The sequence below is a fragment of the Xyrauchen texanus genome, chromosome 39, assembly GCF_025860055.1.
Source record: "Xyrauchen texanus isolate HMW12.3.18 chromosome 39, RBS_HiC_50CHRs, whole genome shotgun sequence".
NCBI lineage: Eukaryota > Metazoa > Chordata > Actinopteri > Cypriniformes > Catostomidae > Xyrauchen > Xyrauchen texanus.
The window spans coordinates 16660364-16687262 of record NC_068314.1 but is presented as its reverse complement, the minus strand read 5'-3'; the positions used below and the strand labels follow the sequence as shown (position 1 = coordinate 16687262).

Below are 26899 nucleotides of genomic sequence, written 5' to 3'. Positions count from 1 at the left end.
TGCGCTTTGGAAGAGACTATTTATTTTACACTGGGTAAATTAGTGTACTTTAGAGAAAACAAATATGCGAAAACATGCTCAATTTACTACCTCCTATAGATATAAAAAGTAATTTAAAACATTATATAAGCCATGTATAAATATCCAAAAATGTTTATTTTTTTGTATTATTATTATGTCCAGAGAATTCAATCAATATTCCCCTATTTGAGGAATGGGTCGGTCCATCTTCATCGTACACTTGCTTTAACAGTATATCATACAGGACAAATTCAGTGCTTTCATTTATTGCCAAACCTTCCCTTTATCTTTGCAATAGCCTAATAATAATAAAAAAGACAATACGGTCAAGAATAAAACGTATGCTCGAAAGGACAGGACAAAAGAGCAAGGTACAGCGACAGTATCGCAGAAGATTGAAGAGACCGTGTGTAGGTAATCACACCAAACCTTCTTTTTTTCCCGTCATTATTCATCGGATCACCAATATTACACTGTTTTTATAATGTGACTGCGCCAATCAGGTTCAATCAGTCCTTTGACTGTAATTCATCAGTTTGGGTCTATGTCAGGATGCGGCGCATGAACGGTGCGCATCTCTGAAAGATCAAAGCGATCACCTGCAATTTAGGCTATATTATACTGAGGATTTGCTGAATTAATATTTGCTGTACTATAACCTGCATATTTTTATTACTCTGGTCCAATCTTTTTTGCAGGTCCGCTGAATAAATATTGGCAATGCAGCACAGATTTTTATTACAATTTGGGCCTCGTTGCATCAGTGCATCATGCAGAGAATTCCGTGTCAAATTCTTATGACAGCTTATGAGCGCAATATATGCAGTATTTAACAGTGAGATAAGAAGGGTGGTTTAGAGTGGAAAGAGAAGCTGTATGGATGTAGATCTGCTCGTGAACATCCTCATATGCGGCCTTCCCACAGGCCAAGACCTCCATCCCATACTGAAAATATACTCACTATTGCACATGGGCCAGATCAACACAAACTAGGACAAATGCAAAACTCTGTCTGTCTGGAAGACAGGTGGTCTAAAGCGCAAAACTGGTAAGCAGAAGGTTGCTGGTTTGATCCCCACAGCTGCCACCATTGTGTCCTTGAGCAAGGCACTTAACTCCAGGTTGCTCTGGGGGATTGTCCCTGTAATAAGTGCACTGTAAGTCACTTTTGATATATGTAAATGGATGGATGGATGCAGGATTTCATCTGAGGGTATGCACAGAAATCTGCCTTGTACAAGCTAATCTATGGGAGTTCTGGGGATATGCTCCCCCAATTGAATTTTTTGACAATAACAACACCAAAGCATTAAATTCTGGTGATTTTAAGAAAATATATTTTTCTTGAGTATGAATAGTGTTCAAGTTACTATTGGCTAAAGCATTTCTTCCAGTAATCGTTCAGAACAGATGTGTTCAGAACGCTGGTGTCTCTAGATGCATTCTAAAAATGCAGCACTTCCATGGGAGATGCTAAAAACACAGTGAAACGTGACGTAGTTGTCAAAAGATATCCATCTAGTGAATGTTTACTTGGAAAAAGATGGATGAACAGCATTAGCGGACCCAAAAACACGTTCAGTTTGAACAGCCCCTTGTTCACATGACACAGCACTAGCTGAAGTTTCTCAAAGTTACCTCTCAAAAAAACAGCCCTTTGTCTCAGTTGATTGTTGGTAAATTTCCACTGTATTCAGTGCTGTTTGTTCTCGGTTTTCATAAATATCCCGATACTATCCTGATACTATATTACTGTGAGAGAAACCACTCCAAATGATTCAGTAAGAGAGTGCATTGAAGGAATGTTACTGATTCACAAATTGATGCAGACAGTTTTGGAAGCCCGTTTGGCCAATTCACTGACTCAAAAGAATTATTCATTCACAAATTGGTCATTGCTAGTTCTTTTAAACTGCAATGGGACGCACTTCATGATTGATGAAATATTCTGAGAGTAAATATTTCTCATGTCAGTTGGAGCGCTCATGGTACACACAGTGCGTAGGCCTATGGCTGTACAGATGCAGGCACCATTGGATAGATGGATGGATATATGGATAGACAGGTAGATAGATAGATAGATAGATAGATAGATAGATAGATAGATAGATAGGCAGATAGATAGACAGATAGATAGATAGATAGAACTTCAAGGGTATGAGTCTGCCTTTCCTTCTGTAAAGTTGTTTATGATGTGTGCCATACTTAACAGGCTTTATGGCTAACAATAGAAGTTTCCTATTTCAAAACTAACTACTCTTTTCTTTCTGAACCCGTATCACAGCAAATATGAATATTACAATATTAAACTCATTACAGCACTGCTTCATTACGTTATCTTCAGCTTCATTACAAATGAAATATTCAGCCAACTATTGATCCCAATCCCAATTGATAGCTCTCAGCTGAAGTTCCTTTATTGTGGTTGGTTGTGCAGGATGTTATCGGTAGACTTAAACTATTTTATGTCTATGCTGTGCCTTGAGCTCTATGCTGGAACAGACCAGTGATTGAAATCTAACAATAGATTACTTCACTGAAGTCCTCTGTTCATGGGTTTCTGAGTTGGTGTTGTTTACTGATTTGTGCTGTTTGACTGAACAGTTTCATCATTGGTTGTCCAGAGTTGAAGCTTTTGAGAATCCTGGTGGCTGTAGTTATCTGGGTGGCTAGGCATATTATTTAATTTATATTTTTTTGCAGTAGTATGACTGGTATGGCTAATATGTTGCCCAGGAGACACAAATGCCTAAGAGCGGTTCATTATTTTAGATGTACACAAAACTTAACACCCCGCGCTTAGTGCGACTTCACACATATGGCTTATCAGAGGTCTGAGTCTTTTCTTAGACAAGCAGTTTGTCTTGATGGCTCAATCCAATGCAGCTGAGATTTCCATAGATGACACAATAACCTCAGTAATGAGCACTACATAACAAAAAAAAGCACTGTTTATAAACTGATAAATCGCTAGAGCTACGTTTCCCAAAAGCATCATAAGCCTAAGTAGATCATAGAAATGATTGTACAAATGTTCTTAGAATTACGGGCTGTTTTCCAAAAGCGTTGTAACTTAAGTTCTGTAGTATTTAAAAAAAATAGTTGTAGATCTTCAAGTGCTCTGGAATAGTTGTAGAGTGCTTAAAATAATTGTTAGGACATACTTGTTCAGACACCTGCAGGAAAATGGCAAGATTATAATTGTTACAATACAGTTAAAGAAATAGTTTGCCCAAAAATGAAAATTATCTCATTATTCACTTACCCTGATACCATCCCAGATGTGTATGACTACCTTTCTTTAGCAGAACACAAATTAAGATTTTTAGAAAAATGTTGAAGCTCTGTAGGCCTTTATAATGTTAAGTAAATGGGTGCCATCAAGCTGCTGGCTGTTTGATGGTCCAGAAGGCATATTTAGGCAGAATTAATCAAATTAATCCACATGACTCCAGCAAATCCATTAGTTGGTGTAAGAAACAAATAGATAATTAAAACTTTATTAACTTAAAAAAAATCGCTTCTTGCCAGCAGTCGATGCATCATTGAAGTAAACACAATGACACATACATACGAGAAGTTGGAACCGCTGCTTTGTACACAGAGGAATGAGAGACACGCGAGATTTTGTTAATTTCAAACAGCATCCCAGTGCTGGCCGAAATCAACGATTTAAAGTTAAAAACATTTTAATTATCGATTTGTTTCTTACACCAACCTATCGATTTGCTTCAGAAGACATTGATGGACTGGAGCTGTGGATTACTTTTATGCTGCCTAAATATGCCTTTTGGAGCGTCAAACAGCCAGCAGCCTGATGACACCTGTTTTCTTGCAGTGTAAGGACCTACAGAGCTTCAAAATGTTTCAAAAAAATCTTAATTTGTGTTCTGCTGTAATATCTGGGATGGCATCAGGGTTAATTTTAATTCTAATTATAGTGACGAATGACACAAAAGGGTCACATTTCAGCATTTCACATATTGACAGTTACTCTTAAGAAGCACTTCAAGTGCACGTAATTCTCTCAGCTGATAAGAATTGTGCCTGTGCCTGAGGGTCGAGCTTATTTCAAGTGCAATTTGTATTCCATACTGTCACGTTCCTGTGTTGTCTGCCCTATGTTCTCTGTTTCACCCATCACGTTTATGTCACGTTTCCGTGTTGTCTGCTCCGTGTTTTCCGTTTCACCCGTCACCGATCCCGTTCCATGTCACGTTTTCCCTGTTGTCCGCCCTGAGTCTCACTGTCCGTGTGTAAAACTACAATTCCCACAATTCCTGGCCTCTCTCACTGCCTGCACTCTTCATTGTTCTCACCTGTGTCTCGTTTAGTCTTCATTGTGTTTGTGTATTTAAACCCTGTTTGTTCCTCCATTCCCTTGTCGGTTGTTGTATGTTGATAATGTTTTCTAGTGTTTCCTGATGTTTGTTCATGCCTGTTCATGTTTTCTCCTGAATGTTCGTTCGTGGATTACCTTGCCCTTCGTGGATGTTCTTTCGTGTTTTTTTTAGTTTCATTTTCCCCTCGTGGACCTTTCATTTGTTCCTGTGTTTGTCTGATTATTGTTGCAATAAAAAAACACATTTGGATCCGCATCTCCCGTCTGCCTTCTCCTGACTTCTCCTTCATAACACATACATTGCCATTTTGTTCCAGAATGATCCCAATGTGAATTTTGCTACAGTAGTTTAAAAGCTCTGTTGCAGAAATCGGTTTGTGCTTGCAGAAATTCTATTAGTTCCACCCAGTGGCCAAAGCTGGAAACATTTTCCAAACGTATGTCCAAGTGTGAGCTCCAGGTTCTGGGTGAAATGTCCACAGAGTGGTGCCAAATGTGAGTTGAATCAGTAGGTAGAAGAAAATGTGCTTGCATTTGAATTGATGCTAAAGTGACTGATGGTTAATGCTGCTTGTCAGTAATTCGACTGAATGGGGTTTATTTCAGGGTACAGGAACTTTTGCAAGCTACATTTATATTTGCTGCGTGATGATGTTGTTATATATATGGCCACCCATGTAAAAAAAACACTTAGAAACACATAGCAAACGACAATGCACATTGTCAAACAAATGTATTTTTGTGAAATGTTTTGTTTGAATATTGTTATTGCTATCTTTCATTATAATAAATGCCACTTCTTTTGATATTTTGCTAGTGTCCAAATTACACTGTAAAATTATTTTTGATATCCATAGGCTTATCTAATATTCTTTGCTTATATCACAAATGAAATAAGAACAGAAACACATTTATTTGGATATAATGTTAATTCTCTCCAGCAAAATATCAAAATGGTTAATTTTAAATAACAAGTTTAATTAATACATTTATAGCATGTCATTTCCGTTTTCGGCAAGAATCTGTAAATGAATTAATACACAACTATATTGCAATTATTTTAGTGTTGCCTCAGAAGGGCACTGAATCTTGGTTTGTTAAAATTGTATATGATTAATACAAGTGCGTTTAAGTTTGTTTTTCTCTTCTTCATGAGTTAATCAGAATAACTTCTTTCCTGTTTGTGAAGCAAGCACACGCATTAACATGGGATTTGGTTTTCAGTTCTTAGTGTTTACATTGGCAGGTCATGCTAAATTTGAAAGATGTTTAAAATCCAGGAAGTTCTGGTACATTTTGGATTGTTTATTAATTTCATATGTATTTTTTATCCAACAAATCAATACTGGACTCACAAACCTAATGCCTAATACCAAAGTAGTGCTTTGTTTGTTTATTTGTTGTTGTTTTTTTATGTTGTTGATTCTGATTCGGAATATGGTGTAGTAACAACATCTGCCAGTAGGGGCTCCATACTAAGCAGCCAAACTTTAACCCATTGTTTGTATAAGAGCATTGAACTTGTTTTGTTCTCTGGATCTCTCTGCTGCTGAGAGAGGTTGTCTGCAGGAAGTGTTATGATGTCTCAGAGGAAATGAAGTGTGAGTAGATTGTGGGTGGTGGAGCTGTCAGGGTGATGCATGAGAGCAGGAGATTACTCAAGCACTCATTCATCATATACAGACCTGCCTGTCAGATTGTTGCTGTGTTGTGCTATAACAGATTGACTACAGCTTCATACATTTAGGGGCTGTTCTAATTGCATTAGTACTTTACCATTTGGAAACTGTAGTGATAGTTACTAAAGCAGATGCTTTACATCCAAAGAAACTTTCACTGAGCAAATGGCAAGCACAGAATGGTGACAGGGTTTTCCCAGTAACAGCAGTTCATGGGTCGTCTCTGCGTGGAATAAAACCTTTGACGTTTGAGTCTCGAAAGGCTTGAGCTTTGCCACTTCTTTGAAAAACTAACATATTAATTGTATAGGCCTTTATTGAAAATCCCATGTCTGATCACACACTCCTTTATGCTCTTCTATGACATTTTGAATGTATTATAGGGTTAAAGATTATATATGTAATTTCTTCATTGTTAAAATTATTTCTCCTTTCTCAATTTATTATGCAGTCACCTATAAGACATTAATATGCTGATTTCCCAGAAAGGTGTAATTACTGTAGTTTTGTGGCTCTAAAAAAACTATTTTTTTGAGCATCCCGACCCACCAGACACAACAACTTTGGTTCAACCAATGGCATGAGTTTGGGGTGGGACTACATGTTTGTTCGACCCATAGCAGATGGGGAGTGATTTCAAGAAACTTCTTTTAAGACAGTGGCTGTGTTCGGAATGTCATATACTACCAGACCACTCTTACTGCTTCTGACATATCAATGTATGGCAGAAATAGTAAGGGTAGTATGGTAGCAGGCTAGGTCTCAATGCCTTTTTCATGCATTGATAAAAAAAAATTCCAGATTATTATTGATCTGTGCTGGCATTTTTTCAGAAATAATCAGAAAATGCTTGTTTCACAGTAGTAGACTTTGTTTCTTCATACATATTTCTCAACACAAATTTGGTTTCCACATTCCACATGCTAAACTAAACAAACTTGTGCTTCAGTGCGCAAACACTTAAGCGTTATAAGAAGAAATGTTGATGTTACATGATGATAGACACTCGACTGTCCCAACTTTTTTGGAGCCTGTTGCGATCATCTGATTTAAAATGAGTGTAAACAATTCCATTTACATGGTAAAACATCAGTTAATAAGTTGTTGTAGTGCTTATTTCCCCTCCGAAATTGGGGTTGTGATGTTAGTGTGAATAGTGTGAAAAAAGCAAAGAGAAAAATAGTACTACGAATACACAGGTGTTGTACTTCTTTAAAAAAATAAAAAAGCACAGCATACGAAGAATAAATACAATAAATATTTTCCAGTGTCAAATACATTTTTAATTATCATTTATAAACATTAAAAGACAGACCTACCTTGATCTTTAAATTTGTTAATCGATGTTATATACTTCCATTGAAGCCACTGTTCCTGTTATTTCAACCTTGTTTTTTAGAAATTGTGTTTAATCGTGTTTAATTGCGGAATTCCTATGAAGAACTACACCTCCCATGATCCAGAGAATTGTGGCCAATAAGCACTGCCCACGTGCATGGCGTTCAGTGAATGATGCATTCGTCCCAAACTTTAGTTCTAAAACTACTTGCATATTTGTAAATATCTGATAAATTTCGAATGAAATTAAAATATATTGTTTCTATACTTATAATTAATAACTTTAAATCAATAGTTTTATATATTTTTCCATTGTTATTATCTCAATTATGTTATTTGCAATGCTTCATGAAATTGTAGGTCAGGCCCTCATGAAATGAAGTATTGTACCTTAGTCTTTTTATTTGATTTTCAAGTACTTTTTTGCTTTTATTTGATTTTATTACGTTTATAATGCTCAGAACTCTTTATATATTTGATGAAATCCACATGGAAAAAATAAATGGGTAAAAATGGACGGGCATTGTTGTGCTGTATTAAATGATGTATGTTATAAATGATGAATGTGCTTGCTACTGAAACTTCAGTGAAGACAGCACAATAAGTTTAAACTATTTGTCTTATTTTTAATAGATTTATGCTGATTAAGGCTGAAAATATTTATTTTTATGACATGTACTGGCATCACACCACAGGAATGAATAAACAAACATGAAGGTAGTTCCACATGATCATTAAAGAGTAGAGCTAAAAATATCACTTTTCCAAACTTAAAAGCTTGAAAAATGACTTTTTACAGATCCTGTTGGCTTCCTGATTAGCAAACTTTTCAGTTAGTCCTAAGAGCATGCCCAATCAGAAACCGATTTTGTGAGTCATTTCACAGGACTCAATAATTGTATAGTAATGGTATAGTAAAAGTAAAATAGTATATTATGTATTATATTTATAGACTTTTTACATTTTAGGGCAATATGTACATTCTTGACCAGTCTTAATTTATATATTTATTTATTGTATAAAGGATTGGGACCCATGCCAACAGCTCTTACATTTAAGGTCAGAAGCAAGTGCTCCAACAACCAGTCAGCCTATGAATGGCTTACTTATAGTGCATTAAACTGATATAGAAGAATTTTAACATCCACAAATAAAAATACAAAATAAAAAAACTATCCTTTTGTATTTTGTGTGTGCAAATGTATTTTTAACATACACCACCAGAGTTCAGTGTTGTCCTTTATATTGCAACATGGCACTTTCCAGAGCATTTGGTGCCATCTGTAGTCTTACAATAACAATTAATGCAGAAATTATAAGATAAAATGTTTTAAAACAAGACATTTTCCAAGTCTTTGATTGCTGAATTCTGCAGAATAAAACATGGCTAATAAAGAAACCCCTATAAGCAACATCTTTTCTACAACAGAATGTAAATACAAGCATACAAAAAGTACAGCATGCACATTTTATGGATTTTAGATACCTTTTCTCCCTTGTAAACAGTATGCAATTTATATTATATGATTTATCAACAAAGAAATGCCAAATCTGTAATATATTTTTGTCATCATGAAAATAAAAGTTCACTAAAAGTGGCCTTTAATGGACTCAATTACTTTTGATCTAACATGTTGGAATTTTTTATTTTTATTTTATATATATATATAAATGTTTGTTACTGAAAAGGTGAAGAATTCAAATAAGCCCATAAGGGTTTCTTACCTCTCCTGCAAAAAATTTAAATGTGGGGCAAACAAATGCCCTCGTAAGTATTATAATTTTGTTTCAGGAAACATCTGTTATACAGTAGTTCTTAATCTATTATGGTCATAGTTATAAAAACTGAGTTGATATTTATTTAACTCTTAAGGTAAGAGGTAATAAATTCTCAATCTTCAGAATTTTTATTAATTAATTGATTAAATGAACGTATTTCAAGTCAAATAAATTTTATTTGTAACATGCATTTCCCTACACACACCATTTCAAAGCAACTTTACTGAAAATTATGCAGTAATAAAAAATTAGGACCCAAGTCCTCATTTTGCGGTTTAAATGAATAACGCGATTGAAAATCATGCATTAAAAATGAATGACTTTAGGTCCGCAGTGAGCAAGCAAAGGAAACCTTGACATAAACAGATGAACACAGTTTATGTTTATATGTTTAGAAAAAATATGCCCACACCAAGTTAAAAAAAATGACCCTGAAAATCAATAATCCAATAAGGAACAATCTTAGCATTGTGGTGGTGAATTTTGTACTGGCAACCACCACTAACATTTTCGTTAGAAAATGCACAAATCTAGTTTGGATTATGTTATATTTGTAAGTTAAATTAAAAGGAATATTTGTAGTAGGTTGCCATCAGTGCTGTTTTGTTCAATAGTGTGTTGCTGTTCTATTGAGCATGATATTAGTATTAGTTATTGTAGAGCATGTTGTTCTGTTAGACATGTGCTTTAATACATGACAGATTACAGGCGTGTAAAGCGAACATTAGAATGTTAAACATGCAGAAATTTCACCGGCTGATGAGGCAGCGACGCTAATGTTGCGTTACTTTGACAGACAGCAGACAGACCCTCATCTGCTGAAGCCAGTAAGAGCTGATCAGTGAGGTGAAACCCGCTGTCAGTGGAGCTGATATGTTTGAGTGACACAGCAAACATCTGGCCAGACTGTGCAGTTCCCTCCAGCACTTCTCTTTGTCTGACATTACCAATCTTACTGTTTATCTCTCTCTCTCTCTGTCTCTCTCTCTCAGACACCTTGTCCATCTGTGGCTGTGTGGAGAAGCCCTGAACCCTTTAAGATATACAGCCAACAACCACTCTTCTCAACCGTCCCCTGCCCCTGATCTTGCCATATTTTGACTTGCCATGATCTTGCTATAAAAGTGTTGCTACAAATACGGTGAGGAAGTAGATCGGTGCCAAACCAGGCCTTAGGAGTGTCAGGGGCCAGGCACATTGAGGGTTATCTGTTTTAGAAATGCCCTCACCCCCCAATGATGGAGGTAAGTTTGATCAGAGACATTTTAAGATGATTAGACAGATCACTCAAAATAAAATGAATGGAGACTGTAGGGGTGGAAGCCTTTCAGGTTAAAGAGCTAATCACCTGTTTTGCACAGTTAAGCACTGCTCGCATTTTCTTGTGAGTGAGAAAATGAAAATAGTTATTCTGTCTGGAGGTTTGAACTCTGGTGGGAATTCAAGGGGTTTTTGTGATCCAAGGGCAGAAATAATTATATATTATTAAAACTTTCATGCAATGATGTGCAATCAATTTAAATGTTAGAAAGTAAACATGCATTTTTCTATATTTCAACCCATCTTCGTTTTCCAGATGATCAAGGAACTTCCCCCGTGAACATGCCACCGGCTCTCTCCAATCAGAATGGAGTGAAGAGGAAGGTTCACACCAAGAAAAAGAAGAAGGGCTTTATCACAGCCAACGTTGTAGGAACAAAATATGAGATTGGTAAAACAAATGTTACGTGCAACATTTCAAACGCGTTAATGTAAGATTTATTAGATTTAATAAACAGATAAGAGAGAACTCCTACAAGAAAATCCCTTTGTTATGTGGCATAGTCATAAATGTGAATTATAGACACTGATTTGATTTTTTTCTTTCCTACATCAGCATAGAATCAACTTTCATATTTTAAAATAGTAGATAATTTGCTCAATTTGTGAACAATTACAATAGGGAAAATACAGGGGGTGTAAAGTATTTTTACTGTACATTATTATTATATTTAAAGGAACATTCTGGGTTCAATATATGTTATGCTCTGTCAATATCATTTAAAAAAAAAATATATATATATATATATATTAAGACTCGTCCCACCTATTCTGTAAAAAAAGCAAAAATCGAGGTTACAGTGAAGCACTTAGTGAAGTGAATGGGGCCAAGTTTTGGAGGGTTTAAAGGCAAATAAGTGAAGCTTATAATTTTATAAAAGCACTTACATGAATTATTCTGTTAAAATTAATGTATTATTTGAGCCCTAAAGATCAAATTGTTGTTTTTAACGGTCGTTTTAGTGTTTGAAGAGTTACGTTGTCATGGCAATGACGTTGTAAAATTGGGTATAACTTTAAACAGTAAAGAGATTTTATCATAAGAAGCATATTGTTTACATTTTGTGGCTATATTATTAAAACAGTGAGCATTTTGGGGCTTGGGTAGCTCAGTCATAAAAGACGCAGCTACCACCTCTGGAGTTCGCTGTTTCGAATCCCAGGGTGTGCATAGTGACTCCAGCCAGGTCTCCTAAGCAACCAAATTGGCCCGGTTGCTAGGGCAGGTCGAGTCACATGGGGTAACCTCCTCATGGTCGCTATAATGTGGTGTGTGGATGGCGTGAAGCTATGTCTCCGTGGCAACACGCTCAACAAGCCATGTGATGAGATGCACATGTTGACAACTGGGAGGCAACTGGGATTTGTCCTCCGCCACTCAGATTGAGGCGAATCACTACACGACCATGAGGACTTAAAAGCACATTGGGAATTGGGCATGCCAAAATGGGAGAAAAAAAAAACAGTGAGCATTTTAACGTTTATAGATTGACCCCATTCCCTTCCATTTTAAGTGCCTCAATGTAGCACAGATTTTATTTGTATTTTTTTATTTAAGAAAAAAGTAAAAATTAATTTTTGTGGTAATCAACATTATGCCACAAATAATGTCGACTGAGCTTAAATTATAGAACCCGGAATATAAGTATAGCGACCAACACAAAAACACTTTTTCACAATATTTACTCCAATTTTTAAATACAATCTTTGAAAACAGAAAATGGGCACTATCTCTTGACAAGGCTGACCACTTCTGTTTTTGACTTTTATTTAAAAATAAAATAAAAATCTATCCCTGGTTGATAGTGTGTTTGTTGTTTATACTAAATCCATTGTTATGTTGGCCAGTATTATGGGTTCTCTGCTTTGAAAAATCTTTATAATAGTAATTATCATAACTGATAGCAATAAATCAATCATATATTTACATGGCAGGGTTGCCAAGTATTCTAGCTTGGGCTTAAATGGATTTCAGTGTAAGCTTTATTGATTGTTGATTTAGCCTTATTCAGTAATGCTGATGTTTATATAGACAAAATCACATTATTATTATAATATTATCAATTATTGCAATTAACTAATATTATTTGGGGAGGATAATGAAATGCAGCTGAAAGCATTGTGGTCAAAGCAAAAGCATAATTAACACATAACCAAAACATTTGGTTTTCATTTCAAGAAACGAACAAGATGATTTGTGTTGATGAAATGGATTCCATGTTTGTGTCCATTCTGTCACTGAAACGGAAATATGATAATAATTGTCAGACTCAATGCATATCAAATTAATGTAATGTGATTTATTTGCAGTTCGTATTGTAATTGAGGAGATGATCTTTCATAAAGCCAGAGATGATGATGAGATGGCCAATCTCATCTGGAACGACTCCGCTGTGCAACACGAGAAAATCGCTGAGCTCAGGAACTACCAGGTACTCTGATTTGATTTTTATTTTCAGTTCAAAGAAAGAAAAACAAACAAACAAACAAACAAAAACATAAAAACAGATAAAATCTGATACAAAAAATGTGCTTACTAAGAGATGTGACTTTTACCATGGCTTATAAACACTTCCTTATAGCCCTTCACAGCATAGGCAGAAATCGCGGGGGGGGGGTCGGGGGGGTCAGGACCCCCAAAATATCATAAAAATATGTGTATTGTATATAATATAATGATATATTCTTAAAATAATTGTTTAAGAAATAAAATGATACAAATGCAAACAGGGCAAAAAACCCCTTGGTGTCCCCTTCAAAAATTGCTCTTGAGAATTGTTATGTTTATTGTCCCTCCCAACATTTTGATGAAATTTTCGCCCCTGCTTCACAGACATTTAGTGTTTAACCATCAGAAATGCTCTATCTAACGCACATGCCCACAATTAGTCAGTGTTGGGGAGTAATGAAATACGTGTAATGGGATTACATATTTAAAACAGAAAATAAAAGTAACTGTATTCCACTACATTTTAACATTTGTATTTTGTCTTACTGTACTGGCAGAGTTTTTATAGTCAAAACAAGTGAAAAAAATCTACCAGTGCTGAAGAAGTAATCCAAAGTATTTAGAATCTGTTACTGATTCTGAGTAATCTAATGGAATACATCACAATGATATTTTACAGCATGTACTCTGTAATCTATAGTGGAATACATTTAAAAAGTAACCCTAAAAGAGCGTCTAATGAGGTTAAGCCTGCACCACACTAGCAGATTCCAAAAACCTCGATTTTGGCCAAGGGTGTTACACATGCAGACTGTTTTGCTGAGATATTGCTCTCTTCAGTCAGAGGTATGACACACTTGCAATCCAAAATGGTGGAGGGGTGACAAACATACCAACTCACTGCAACTCTCGCTGATTCCCTTTCATGTGGGGCTCGCAGAAATAGCAACAGGTGAACATAAACAATAGGGCATGAACAAAATGTCTAAAGACAAAATGTGTGAGCATAAACAATTACAATAAAGTGTTCTAGGGCATTTTCACACATGTAGATTGCTTGATTTGTGTCCATACAGGGGCTAGATTTCCTTAATTGTTTGGTTCGCTTTCAATATATTTTAAAACTGTAAAAATTTCCATTGTGGTTATTTTTGTCCACCAGTAGTTACTTTTGCATTATTTCTGGATTGAAAACTATCTGTTCTCACAGTGATGGAACACCCCCCCTCCCCCATACCCACATACACACAGAAAAAAAGAAGCCACATTTTTATCTGTCAAAAAGTTGCTGATGCCATCCTACCTGTGTCTGTTCTGCCACTATCCAAAAGAGAGAAGCAATTGTGAAGATCTACCTATATCTAATAGAGTCACCAAAAGGGTATATCTTCGTTTTGATGATGAAATACAGTGACGAGCTGTCCAACAGAATTGTTTTAGTGCAGATCAAATACGAACCAAACAAAAGAAGAAATCCCACCAGGTTCTGAAACAAATGCTCCAAACGAACCAGGTGTGAAAACGCCATTAGGAAGTTATTCATGGAAAACTTTAAGTGTGTGATTGTGTATTTACCCCCTCGAGGCTTGCCGTAGAACGCGTATGTCCATATGCAGCCTTCAGTGAGTAAAGAAATTATGTTCTATAAAAACAGACTGTTGTGCCTCCACTTTCTGATCTAATTTTAGTGTAGGAAAAAAAAAGACAGGAAAAAATGCTTGGTCAGATTTACTTTGGATTATAATCAGCGTTTGTGATCATAGAGTGTGATGAAAACATTCAGGTCAGCTTGTCGTCTTTTCAGATCTTCAGCAAAAGAAGAAGCTCATTGGTCACTTGATGAGAACACCACAGCAACAGAAAGATTTGTTTTATTAAAAAATGTATTAACTCAGCTGAAAGTTCCAACAGTCAAGTGATTAATAGTGTTTACATTTTTCAAACATAGCCCTGGATACTTGGAAGTTCTTCACCCATAGCTCATCGTTAAAGGGGGTCCTCACAATCCGCCAATATCTCCTAGGTACAAAGTGGCTAGACGGTGTATTGGAATAGCAGGTCTGTTTTTGTACATATGAGGCCTGTAAGCAAAATCGTACTTTGAGGCCCCCCAACCCCAACTCTAACACCAACATTATATTCTTTTTTCCCTCTCTTGCCACAAGGGGGCCCCTATTCCTGTCTTATTCAGCCACAGCTGATACCTGAGGTTTACTCACAGATTTTAGGATATTTATCCTTGCCTTGCATGGCCCCCTGGTGGCTCAGGGACCTATAGCACTGTCTAATACCGCTTATAGCTAGAAACAGCCTTAGGGATAGCCACTTTAGCCCTCTTTTTGTGAGCTATTGCACCTATTCTGCAATGTCTCCTGGTAGCATTTAATAACATAATGTATAATTGATCTACTGTAGCTAATACAACTCTCCCCATACCACAGAGGTCGCTCAGAGGCTCCATGATATGAAGCAATGCGCACAACACAGTTGAAGGAAATACATCAATGTTTTGAATTTTCTTTAGTCAAATTTTCACAAATGTGCATACATTTTTTATAAATATTTGGATGGAAATCCCGATTATGTCAAACAAGCATCCGTCCCTGACCATGAGATATGGGGGTACAATTGGGTCTGTAGAAGTCAAAGTCTTTGTTAAAGGTTTTGGAGAGTTCTTTGTACTATGAAATACTGTACATTTCAGAACTTAAATCTATATTCCCAGTCCAAAAAGAGCATTTATTGAAAATAATCTACCAAAACAACTAATTCTTAGCCAGATTCATTAACATATAACAGCCCACATTTACACATCAACACATGCACATTTACATATGTTCAGAAACTTGGCCCGCCTAGTCACGGTGAGGTAATAAGGAGGAAGTACGATGGATACTATTATTCCTAAACACAAGAAGAACTAATGATAAGTGTTACGAAATAGACGTTGAGTGAGGATCTACATGCAGTTTAATGGGAAAACAAAAGATGAACCGGGTAACTCAGAATATACAAAAACATAGGGAACAACAATAAGACATCCACGAGGGGAAAACCAAAATATAAACTAGAGAAACATCCACGAAGGGCACAGGCAGGGGCACAGGCAGGGGCACAGGCAGGGGCACAGGCAGGGGCACAGGCAGGGGCACAGGCAGGGGCACAGGCAGGGGCACAGGCAGGGGCACAGGCAGGGGCACAGGCAGGGGCACAGGCAGGGGCAGACATTGACATTTGCAACCGACTACGAATGGAGAAACAACAGGGTTTAAATACTCAAGGATAATGATGATTAAACGACATACAGGTGAGAACAATGACTGACTGCCGGCAGTGATGAGGGCAGGGAATTATGGGAGGTGTAGTTTATGACAGGTGACAAGTGAAACACAGGGCAGACAACAGGGGATCGTGACAATAAGAGTACATGTTGAACAATCTGACAATCTTTGTGTGCTTCTTGGTTTTTGTATAGCACCTGCCACTCTTATATCTGAATGTATCTGATTTTTCAGCCTTTGCAAAATATCGGTCAACCACTACTTAAAGGCATGGCAATAAATAACAGCCTGTTAATTATAAACGTCAGAAAGAGGGTGGAAAATGGTCATGAAAAACGAATTTATTGCTGTTGGTGCTAAAAATTATTATGTTGTAAATGGACATCGGCGTAGAAAAAATGGACCCCTTTAACCAAGCATAAAACTGTAAGTAAAGACTATACATAATATTTATTAAAATGTATAATAAAAAATGATTGCATAAAACATTTTTAGAAAACAAAATGTTGATCCTTTGTCCAACTTGAAATAAATGACTTTTGCTCTCAACGTACTGTATGTGGCATTATAAAAGTGCAATATGAAACACTACTATATTGTGCTTGTGTAGCAAAGGCTTGTTTTTATAATGCAGCCTCTATATGTCTAATAAAAATTCTCTGTCACATTTCACAGAATTACAGCAACAAAGACAAATACCTCAAACAATTGGCTATGACACTCTGCTTCATAAAACTGTTTATATAAAGCTCTGTGTTATTGTCTCTTTTAGATATATATGTCTTTCTTTCACAATAATTTAAAAAACTTGTTCAGAGTTTCTACCTTCTACTTTCCTGTGATTGGCTCGGCTACCAAGCTACAGGTCATATGAGTCAAATTTATGGTCCTGTTCAGCCTCATTTGCTCAGCATCCCCCCCCCACCTTTCCTTTTTGCATTCATAGCAATTCATTCATCTGTCACTACCTACAACTACACAAGCTCTGATGCAGAACCAATTACCTTGGCCCTTAGAGTCGAAAATGTTCTTCTTTTTTTAGTTTTAAATTAAAAACAATGTGGAGAACTAAATAGGGGTAAAGAAAGGTCTGACAACCACCTTTTGTTTTGAGTCTGTAATTGGACATAAATGTCAAAATATTATAGCCTCAGTTCAAGACTTTGGCTCTAATGCTGTGTTTTTCCTTGCAAAGGTGAATAACTGAATGCCCTCTAACAGTGTGATTATTTTCCTCAGAGGATAAACCATTTCCCGGGAATGGGTGAGATATGTCGGAAAGACTGTTTGGCAAGGAACATGGCCAAGTAAGTCCACAAACATGATACAGTACCAGATACATGACAGATTACAGCTGCCCTGCTCTCAGGGAAAGTTGACATTACTCTTCATTTTTGTTCATTTTAATATCCTGTTTCTTAGAATGATAAAAAGTCAGCCTCAGGAATATAACTTCATCCCTAAAACCTGGATCTTCCCAGCCGAGTGCACTCAGTTCCAGAACTATGTGAAGGAGCTGAAACGAAAGCGCAAGCAGAAAACATTCATCGTTAAGCCTGCAAATGGAGCTATGGGTCATGGGTAGGTTACTGCAAATCAGGAGCTTTGACTCCTGTATGTTCATGTGTGAATCGGTGGAGTATTTCTGCTAGCTTTACTGAAAAGGTTAGCTTAAACCAGCATGAATTTCCATTCTGGTCCAGGCTGCTATTTGTAAGTTAGTGTCGAATTGAATTAAAGCTGTTCACCAGCAAAACTTACTTTGAACGTTGTCAGCTAGGGGTACGTTTCCCAAAAGCATTGTTAAAAAACAAATGTAATCATTACCAACATAGTTCAACGATTTAGTGTTTCCCGAAACCCATGGTTCCAACAAACAATCGCAAACAGCATTGCAAAGTTGTTTGTTTGGAACTACAGCTCTCAACCTGTGGTTATAAGCATATTTCCTTGTTATTTTGCTTTGTGGACATCATTTGACTTAGCTTAGGCTTCTATCTCTTTCATTTTTTATACAGTATATCTTTGAATCTGCCAACATTTTAACCAAATTTACACACATTTGAGAAGATGGCTTATTCCGGGGTCTTGCAGAAAACGGCGCTCTGAAACTTCATGCAAATGCGTATGCAGCCGTTCAAGGGATTAAACGCTGTTAAGAGAAAGTGCTTTCATCACACTTGATTTCTGTCAGATAACACAGCTTTTATGTTAATGCATAAGTGACATTTATATGTTTTTGAAGAGTGTGCATGTGCATATGTGCTTGAGTAGGACAGGGGTACCCCGAAGTCTGATGTAGAGGGAAAGCCCAATATTGTAGCGCAATGCATCTATCGCATTACACAGACGCCCTTTGTGTCTTCTGCAGCTTTCTCGCATTAAATGGCTTTCTGGTGTATGTGTAAATGAACAATTATGATTTGATATCCGCAGAAGTTAATACTCAGCCCCCTCTGTAACATCATTAACAACAGCTCTATATTATTGAACGGACGTAATTTTGGGAAACAGTTGTTAATTTCTCCAACGATACATCACACTATGGTGGTTAAGCAGTGAGTTACGTCGTTGTACGGGAAACGCACCACAACATGGTCTTTCTGGTGAAGCTGGTAGAACAGAAGTTTTGCTGGTTAAACTACTTAAAGGTTCTATAAGGTCATGGAAACCTTGGATTTTTTTAAATGTGTGTTCCAGGCCTGGAAAATTAATGGAAATGTATAAAATCTTCAAATTCATGGAATTTCTGTAGTTGATATGCAGTTTTATAGTTTTGTTCTCCTCAAAAATATTTCAATTTGTGAGCGAATTGTTCTTTTGAGTTGTCTCTTTTCAATGAATTGGTGGAGCCGCTTCACAAAATGGTTTAAATGAATAATTTGCGAAACTGTCTGAATTTGAATTATTTGCAAAAGATATAGGGCTTCAACTACTTTCTTGCGGGGGCCAGATTAGATGAAAACGTATTTTTTTCTCCCATATTTATCTTAGCTAACACTTTCATCCCAAGTAATATGTTACTTATAAATCACCCTTAATACAGTACATTTATTCATTATATCACAGGGTATACTGTATAATGAATTATAATTTTTTAAGGTCTGGCCATAAATTCCTTAATAAGATCTGGCTGAAGAACAAACATGACTTATACTCATAACTAACAAATCATTTTTTATCAACTTTGATTTGTAAAAACAAACATGTTTACAACTTAAAACTGATGAGACACATTTAGACCTGCTAAAGCCCTCTCACAATATCAACCCACATATGAAAACAATGGTTATATAAACATGTCATGTTTACTTATTAATACATTTGAAAAAACATGGAAAAAAAGAGATAAAATGTCTATTCTTCCATTTTCTCTATAAAGTATCATCCTATTCAGTGTGGAAAAATTAGTCCTGCAAGTATTGTGAATTTGCACACTATAGCCAGATTTTTGTGTAGGTAATCTTTGGCAAAAGAAGAACAAACTGATTTGATGCTGTTCATGATTGAGAGGGCTGACTCACAGCGGTATCCACCATTTTTCTGAACGTGGAAGTGTTCCACAAGTTGACTGTTTTCAATTTACGGTCTCCAATGTTTTCACTTGCATCAGCGTACATTCTTAGCGGGTAATGTAATGTTTAATGTATTATATTTAATAAAACTGTCAAAAAACACGTGGCTGTATAGTGCCGACATTTCACAGAGTCGAGATGACCGTATTTATTTGACAGTGGCTCAACTGACATACAACAACAGCACAAGTTGAGCCTGAAATAAAAAAAATTTCTGTAAGAAAACTTAAATGGTCGTTGTTCTCCATCTGAATCTCTTGTTTTGTGCATTGCGTCTCAACACCAGATACAGAAAACAGGCAATTATAATCATCATGGCACGGCCCAGTGGTTGCTCAGGAAAACTGTGGATAGAACCAAATATAATCAGGATATTTGCAGGTTCCAAGCACTACAGACCCTGAACAGATGAGACACAATTCTAGAATAGTGAATAAAAGCAAACCTTTCAGCGCATTTTCTTTGAACTTTCAGTTTTCATAATCGATTGCTTTTGTTGCCTAATATGCATATGTGATGACAACATTTCTGTCACAACTGATACTTTTTTACATCTGTAGATTTGACAGCACTTCACACAACCAAGCAATTTTATATAAATATATTTGATTGAATAAGATGCTATAAAATGCTCACCTAAACATTGTGACCCATGAATTCTCAAGTTTATTGACAGGCGATGTCTATATCTAAACGGTGATTGGCTCTTTTACCTGTAAGGTAGGACTTCCTTTCTACATCCGTTGACCATTGGCGCTAGAGCTTCTTGGTTGCTTCTTGGCTGCTAAATAGTCTTTGTTATAGAGAGCTGTTTTCACTCTTATGATAATGGACCTTTGTGTGTCCATAACCATATTTAGCAATCTAAAACAGGACTGACAACCATATTCGGTTGCTGTGTGAATATGTCTCCACCCTAAACCGTTCTGCAAGTCTGAATCTTAAGCTAAGCGTACACTACATAACTTGCAGTCTGCGCTCTGCAACTGACAGTCTTGTTTTTGTCATGCTTGTGCGCACAGTACAGGACTGTTAGTGTATAGTGTATTAGTGTATAAACTATATGACCATTCGTTCCCGACTGAGGCCATGTGTACACTGGAATTATAATGCATGTTGGGTGATCCGATCACAAATGTACAAGTGAGACACATCAGTGTTACACCTGGTCGTCTTTTTTGACCAATTTTGCTTGGATTTCGAGGGGAGAGTTTCTGAATTCATGAGGCTATACATCAATCGCTACATCTGTGTATTTCTGAATGATAATAAAGCGTAAAAAAGTAAAAGACGAGAAAACTTCTAGATTTTTCACTAACATGAGGTTTAGAGCAGAATTATGAGTTAGTACAGTACCTGTAACTGAGCTTCTAGTATGTGTGCTGCTCATATCCGAGTCCCATTTGTGCGAGTCCCATTTGCTTTTAGAAAGTGTTCGAAGGTATGTTTATATCCCTTTAAATCCGCACGGAACCTGCGAAAATCCAGCCGTTACAGCTGCCTTCAGCGTATTCCTGTTTCAAACGGATCGCCCAAAAAGCATCTATTAAGATAATTAAATTAATTCTCAAACTTTCACAGATTATTCTTGATAACATGTCAACAAACATGAAAGAACGGCTCTCGACCGTTTTTTGCGCTTATTGGCACCATTACCAAAGGAAAGAATGAATACAACAAAACTGCTGAAAATACTTAAAAACAGTAAGTAGGGAGTTGTGGGTAATATTTTATTTTATTTTCTAATTATTTTTGTCTCCTGTTACCCGATACCTTGCTCTCCTTTTTTAACTGGGACTAGTCTCAGCATATTGCAGGAGTGCGCACACAATAAGGCCTTTCATCGTGAGATCTAAAGCCCCAGATACTTCGTTTTTGTGTGTTCCGGATCAGCTCATGCCTGGTCGACTGCGTTGCCTTTGTAAGTATAATGTTCTGACCGTGAGTGAATACAAACGTGTTTGATGCATGCCCACTATATCTTCTTTGTGATACTCTTTTAGTCAATAGCTGGCGATGATGTGCACAGACAGTGACCGCATCTGCGAAAAATATGAAATATGGTCAGCCTGCGCGGACTGGATTACGTCATGCATACTGTGCGCAGTGTGATCATTACCACGGACTCGCCAAGTATACTTTGGTCTTAAGACTATTCATCACAGACCAGTCGTCGACTCAAAACATCGAAGGAGACGAGCTTGAGCCGTGTAGTGTCCACTAGGCATTACCCTTATAATATCTCTGTCTTCAACATTAGTCCTAATACTAAGCTTAACACCTTAAACCCTTACAGTACCTAACCACAACCGTATATCCAAATGCTTAAACCTAGTTAAAGCTTAATATGTACGCCAGTAGATTGGGCACTACTGTGTTTATGACTTTCTATGATCCAGTAGGCAAATGAATGCGTCTGTGGTCAAATAGTACAGAAAGCCAGTACATATTAAAATGATAAGTCATCAAAGGCTGAGTTATTTTGGCAGATTTAAGAAGTGAAAGAAGATCGTCTTCTCAGCGGAGCAACGGCTGCAGATTAAATCTGAAAAAGCGTAGTGTGACGCAGGAAATTAAGTTATACCTTCCTCTGTAATTTATTTTTCAGGCTCAAAACTAAATGAAAATTGTTTGTGTCTAAGCAGAGGCTTGTTAAAAAGTGAGGAAGGCTTAAAGCCAAGATCCCCATGGTGCCAAATTAAACAGCCAACCAAAGTGGGTTTTGATTACCTTCCATCAGCCCTCATCAATCATGTCATGCAATTCAAACAACCACATTATCCCCAACACAACACAACACAAGCTACTGGATGCTAAACACACCTGAGTCGGTGGATGCCAAGCGCAGGGCTAGAGACTGTGTGTCATTACAGTTGAGATTAGGACGGTTGGCCTGAGCATTGCTTTTGACTAAGAAACAAATTCAAGTACCGTGAGTTCCTTATCAACAGCTATTAAAATTTAATTGTTAATTATAAAGTAACTTTATTTATAAAACAAAACCAGTTTTAATGATCAGTAGGGATAGATTTGGCATTTTTCTATTGAAAACAGAGAACATTTGAAGTGTAATAAATCCTGGAAACCCCACAAGAGCGACTTATTACCCTATAGAAATGAGACTCAATCACAGTAAATCATTTTAATCGTTTTATTTGGGAAAATTGAGTGACTCGATGTTTTTGTGTTTTCTCTTCAATTTTTCTCTCATTCAATACAAACAACTATAAAAGGCTTGACTATTTTATAAAGAACTAAAGTCACAAGCATTTTTAGTATCAGGGTGTTGCTTCAATTAAACACACTTTTGATTTGATTTGATTTGATTTTTTAAACTAACAGATTTCAACTTTAAAATTTTTTTAAGGTATTTTCCCCTTTTTTCTCCCAATTTGGAATGCCCAATTCCCAATGTGCTTTTAAGTCCTCATGGATGCGTGCGTAGTGATTTGCCTCAGTCCGGGTGGCAGAGGACGAATCACAGCTGCCTCCGCGTCTGAGACCGTCAACCCGCACATCTTATCACGTGGCTTGTTGAGAGCGCATTGCCACAGAGACATAGCGCGTGTGGAGGCTTCGCGCCATCCACTGCGGCATCCATGCTCAACTCACCACGTGCCCCACAAAGAACAAACCACATTATAGCGACCATGAGGAGGTTACCCCATGTGACTCTACGCTCCCTAGCAACCAGTCACTCAGCACGCCCTGGGATTCGAACTAGAGAACTAGCCAACCCCAGGTGTGATAGCCAGCATCTTTTGAGCCTCTCAATCTTATATGAAAATCCATCATAAAAAAATAATTACAATACAAAATTACAGTGTAATAATTTTACGCTGTACTATGATACTTTTAAAAATTTCTGGCAATATTTACACATTAGTTTATGCATTATGTTAACCACAACCTAAAATTCTGCCTCTAATAGCATCTTTTCAAAACTTTACGTCAGTGAAAAGCATACTTAAGATGAGAAGAATATGTTTTAAAGAAAACATTTATGAAATATGATGTGTGAGGCAAAACAAAGAAAAATCTAAATGTATTTTGCAACATTACCAATCAATCTGTAATTTTGGAAAATGATGAATGAGTGTGAAAGTGTTATTTAATTTAGCACACATAAAATGCAAGCTATGAAAATAGACATAGAAAAACAAAGGAGTCTAACATTTAATTCCACACAGAATTGTTATCAAACACAAACGTGACAAAAATGACATATTTCTCCTGTGATGCATGTATGTCCACTGTTGGTCATAGTTAGTAGACAGGTTAAATAAGACAGAGTGTAAAAATGTGTTTTAAAGGATATTTTCTAAAAGCCCACAAGGCCAGAATAGCTCATGGCTGAAGAAACATCCAGCAAAAAATTAATGAGAGCGTTCAGCTGTGGTCCTGCTAGTGCCAAAATCCTACGTCTAATTGCACCAAGAATAAACAGGCAAATTTAGTTGCGATATTTATCAGCTGACATAGCTAGCAAATGAGCTGTGATGACCAAGCCCTCCGGCAGTGACTCTGGGTCTTTGGAAAGTTGGCATCTCAAATGTTGGGGCAACATGCAACCCAGACAAAAGAGAAATATGTTACCAATTAAGCCAACCCAGACCGAAAGCCATGTATTTTACCATCCAAACTAGATTTTCTAAGGCCCCTTTGTTTGTAAATCATCCAAACTTTAAATTTTTTTTGTAAACATGCATTTGAGTACATATCGTCGTCTGTATACTATTAACTGGAGACCTGCTCAGGCTCAAACCCAAAGGAAATAAATGATGGCGGGACTTGAAACAGACCACAATGTCTGGTCTTTTTAACCTGGCCCAAGTCAGGGTCCAGAGACCAGTGATAGAGACAGCACCTTAATAAACCCACTCCTTCTGTTATGCTTCAGAGGTTTGTATTCTTCAAATCAAATCAAATCAAATCACTTTATTGTCACACTACCATGTACACAAGTGCAACAGTAGGTGAAATTCTTGTGTGCAGTTCCGAGCAACATAGCAGTCATGACAGTGACGAGACATATACCAATTACAATAAACAACATACTTACACAAAACAATTTACATATCAAATGTACACATACTTACACAAAACAATTTACAAATCAGATGTACACATACTTACACAACACAATAATTATATACAATGCAGAATATAGAACAGAATATACAATACAATACAATAAGTGGGAGTATATGAAATATATATGTGTATATATATATATATATAGCAGTTGTATTGAGGAGAATATGTTGACAGTCCAGTGTGAGATTATAGATTAATAAAGTGCAGTGCTAATTATTGATCCTGATAGATCAAGAGTTCAACAGTCTGATTGCTTGGGGAAAAAGCTATCATGTAGTCGGCTGGTGCGGGTCCTGATGCTGCGATACCGCCTGCCTGATGGTAGCAGTGAGAACAGCCCATGACTTGGGTGACTGGAGTCTCTGATGATCCTCCGAGCTTTTTTCACACACCGCCTGGTGTATATGTCCTGGAGGGAGGGAAGCTCACCTCCGATGATGTTCCTGGCAGTTCGCACCACCCTTTGCAGGGCTTTGCAGTTGTACGCGGTGCTATTGCCGTACCAGGCGGTGATGCAGCCAGTCAGGATGCTCTCTACAGTGCTGGTGTAGAACCGTGTGAGGATGTGGTGGTTCATTCCAAACTTCCTCAGCCGTCTCAGGAAGAAGAGGCGCTGGTGAGCCTTCTTCACAACGGCCTCAGTGTGGACGGACCATGTGAGTTCCTCAGTAATGTGGACACCGAGGAACTTGAAGCTGCTGACTCTCTCCACCGGTGCTCCATTGATGGTGATGGGGCTGTGTTCTCCGTCTTTCTTCCTGAAGTCCACAACAAGCTCCTTGGTTTTACTGACGTTGAGGGAGAGGTTGTGCTCCTGACACCAGCGTGTCAGAGTGTGCACCTCCTCTCTGTAGGCTCTTTCATCATTGTCAGTGATCAGACCTACCACCGTCGTATCGTCAGCAAACTTAATGATGGCATTGGAGCTATGTGTTGCCACACAGTCATGTGTGTACAGGGAATACAGGAGTGGGCTGAGAACACAGCCCTGCGGGGCTCCAGTGTTGAGGGTCAGTGATGAGGAGGTGTTGCTGCCCATTCTAACCACCTGACGTCTGCCTGACAGGAAATCCAGGATCCAGCTGCACAGCGAGCTGTTTAAGCCCAGAGCCCGGAGTTTCTCATCAAGCTTGGAGGGCACTATGGTGTTGAATGCTGAGCTGTAGTCTACAAACAGCATTCTCACATATGTGTTCCTTTTTTCCAGGTGGGAGAGAGCAGTGTGTATTGTAGATGCAATGGCATCATCAGTGGAGCGGTTGTTGCGGTAGGCAAACTGCAATGGGTCCAAAGAGGGGGCAGAACAGAGCAGATGTGATCTCTGATTAACCTCTCGAAGCATTTGCTGATGATGGGGGTCAGAGCAACAGGACGCCAGTCATTTAAGCATGTGATTATAGCTTGCTTCGGTACAGGCACAATGGTTGATGTTTTGAAGCATGTGGGGACTACAGACAGGGAGAGGGACAGATTGAAAATGTCCGTAAAAACACCAGCCAGTTGATTCGCGCGACGCTCTGATGACGCGGCCCGAATGCCGTCTGGACCCGCGGCTTTACGGATGTTCACCCGTCGGAATGATCGGGTTACATCCACAACAGAGACGGAGAGTGAATCAACCTCTGTAGCGTCAGCAGCGAGTGCTCTCTCCGCGAGGACGGTGTTACTGTCCTCAAAACGAGCATAAAATGTATTAAGTTCGTCCGGGAGAGATGCAGCGGTGTTCATGGCGGAGACTTTATTCCGCTTGTAGTCCGTGATTGTGTTAATTCCCTGCCACATACTTCTAGAGTCAGTGGTGTTGAACTGGCCTTCAAGCTTGTGCCTGTACTGGCGTTTAGCTGCACTGATAGTGTTACGGAGGGCATAACTGGCTTGTTTACGCTCCTCCGTGTTAGGAGAATTAAAGCGGAGGTCCGCGCAGTGAGTGCCGCCGAACATCGCCGTTAACCCATGGTTTCTGGTTGGGGTATATCCGTATAGTTTTGGTCGAACAACGTCCTCTACGCACTTCCTGA

At 37.7% G+C, this 26899-nt stretch overlaps 1 protein-coding gene across 3 annotated transcripts in view; it reads left to right on the top strand.

The window, feature by feature from the left end:
- Nucleotides 1–269: 269 nt before the first annotated feature.
- The window catches only part of LOC127632611 (tubulin polyglutamylase TTLL7-like), a 132232-nt gene continuing 105602 nt past the window's right edge, over nt 270–26899 (top strand). For all 3 annotated transcript variants that reach the window (XM_052111304.1, XM_052111303.1, XM_052111302.1), the window contains exons 1-6: nt 270–435; nt 10152–10403; nt 10736–10870; nt 12790–12911; nt 17449–17516; nt 17632–17790. In XM_052111304.1, the coding sequence (XP_051967264.1) occupies nt 10379–10403; nt 10736–10870; nt 12790–12911; nt 17449–17516; nt 17632–17790 (509 nt within the window). In that variant the 5' untranslated portion in view covers nt 270–435; nt 10152–10378. The remainder of the gene's footprint in view (nt 436–10151; nt 10404–10735; nt 10871–12789; nt 12912–17448; nt 17517–17631; nt 17791–26899) is intronic.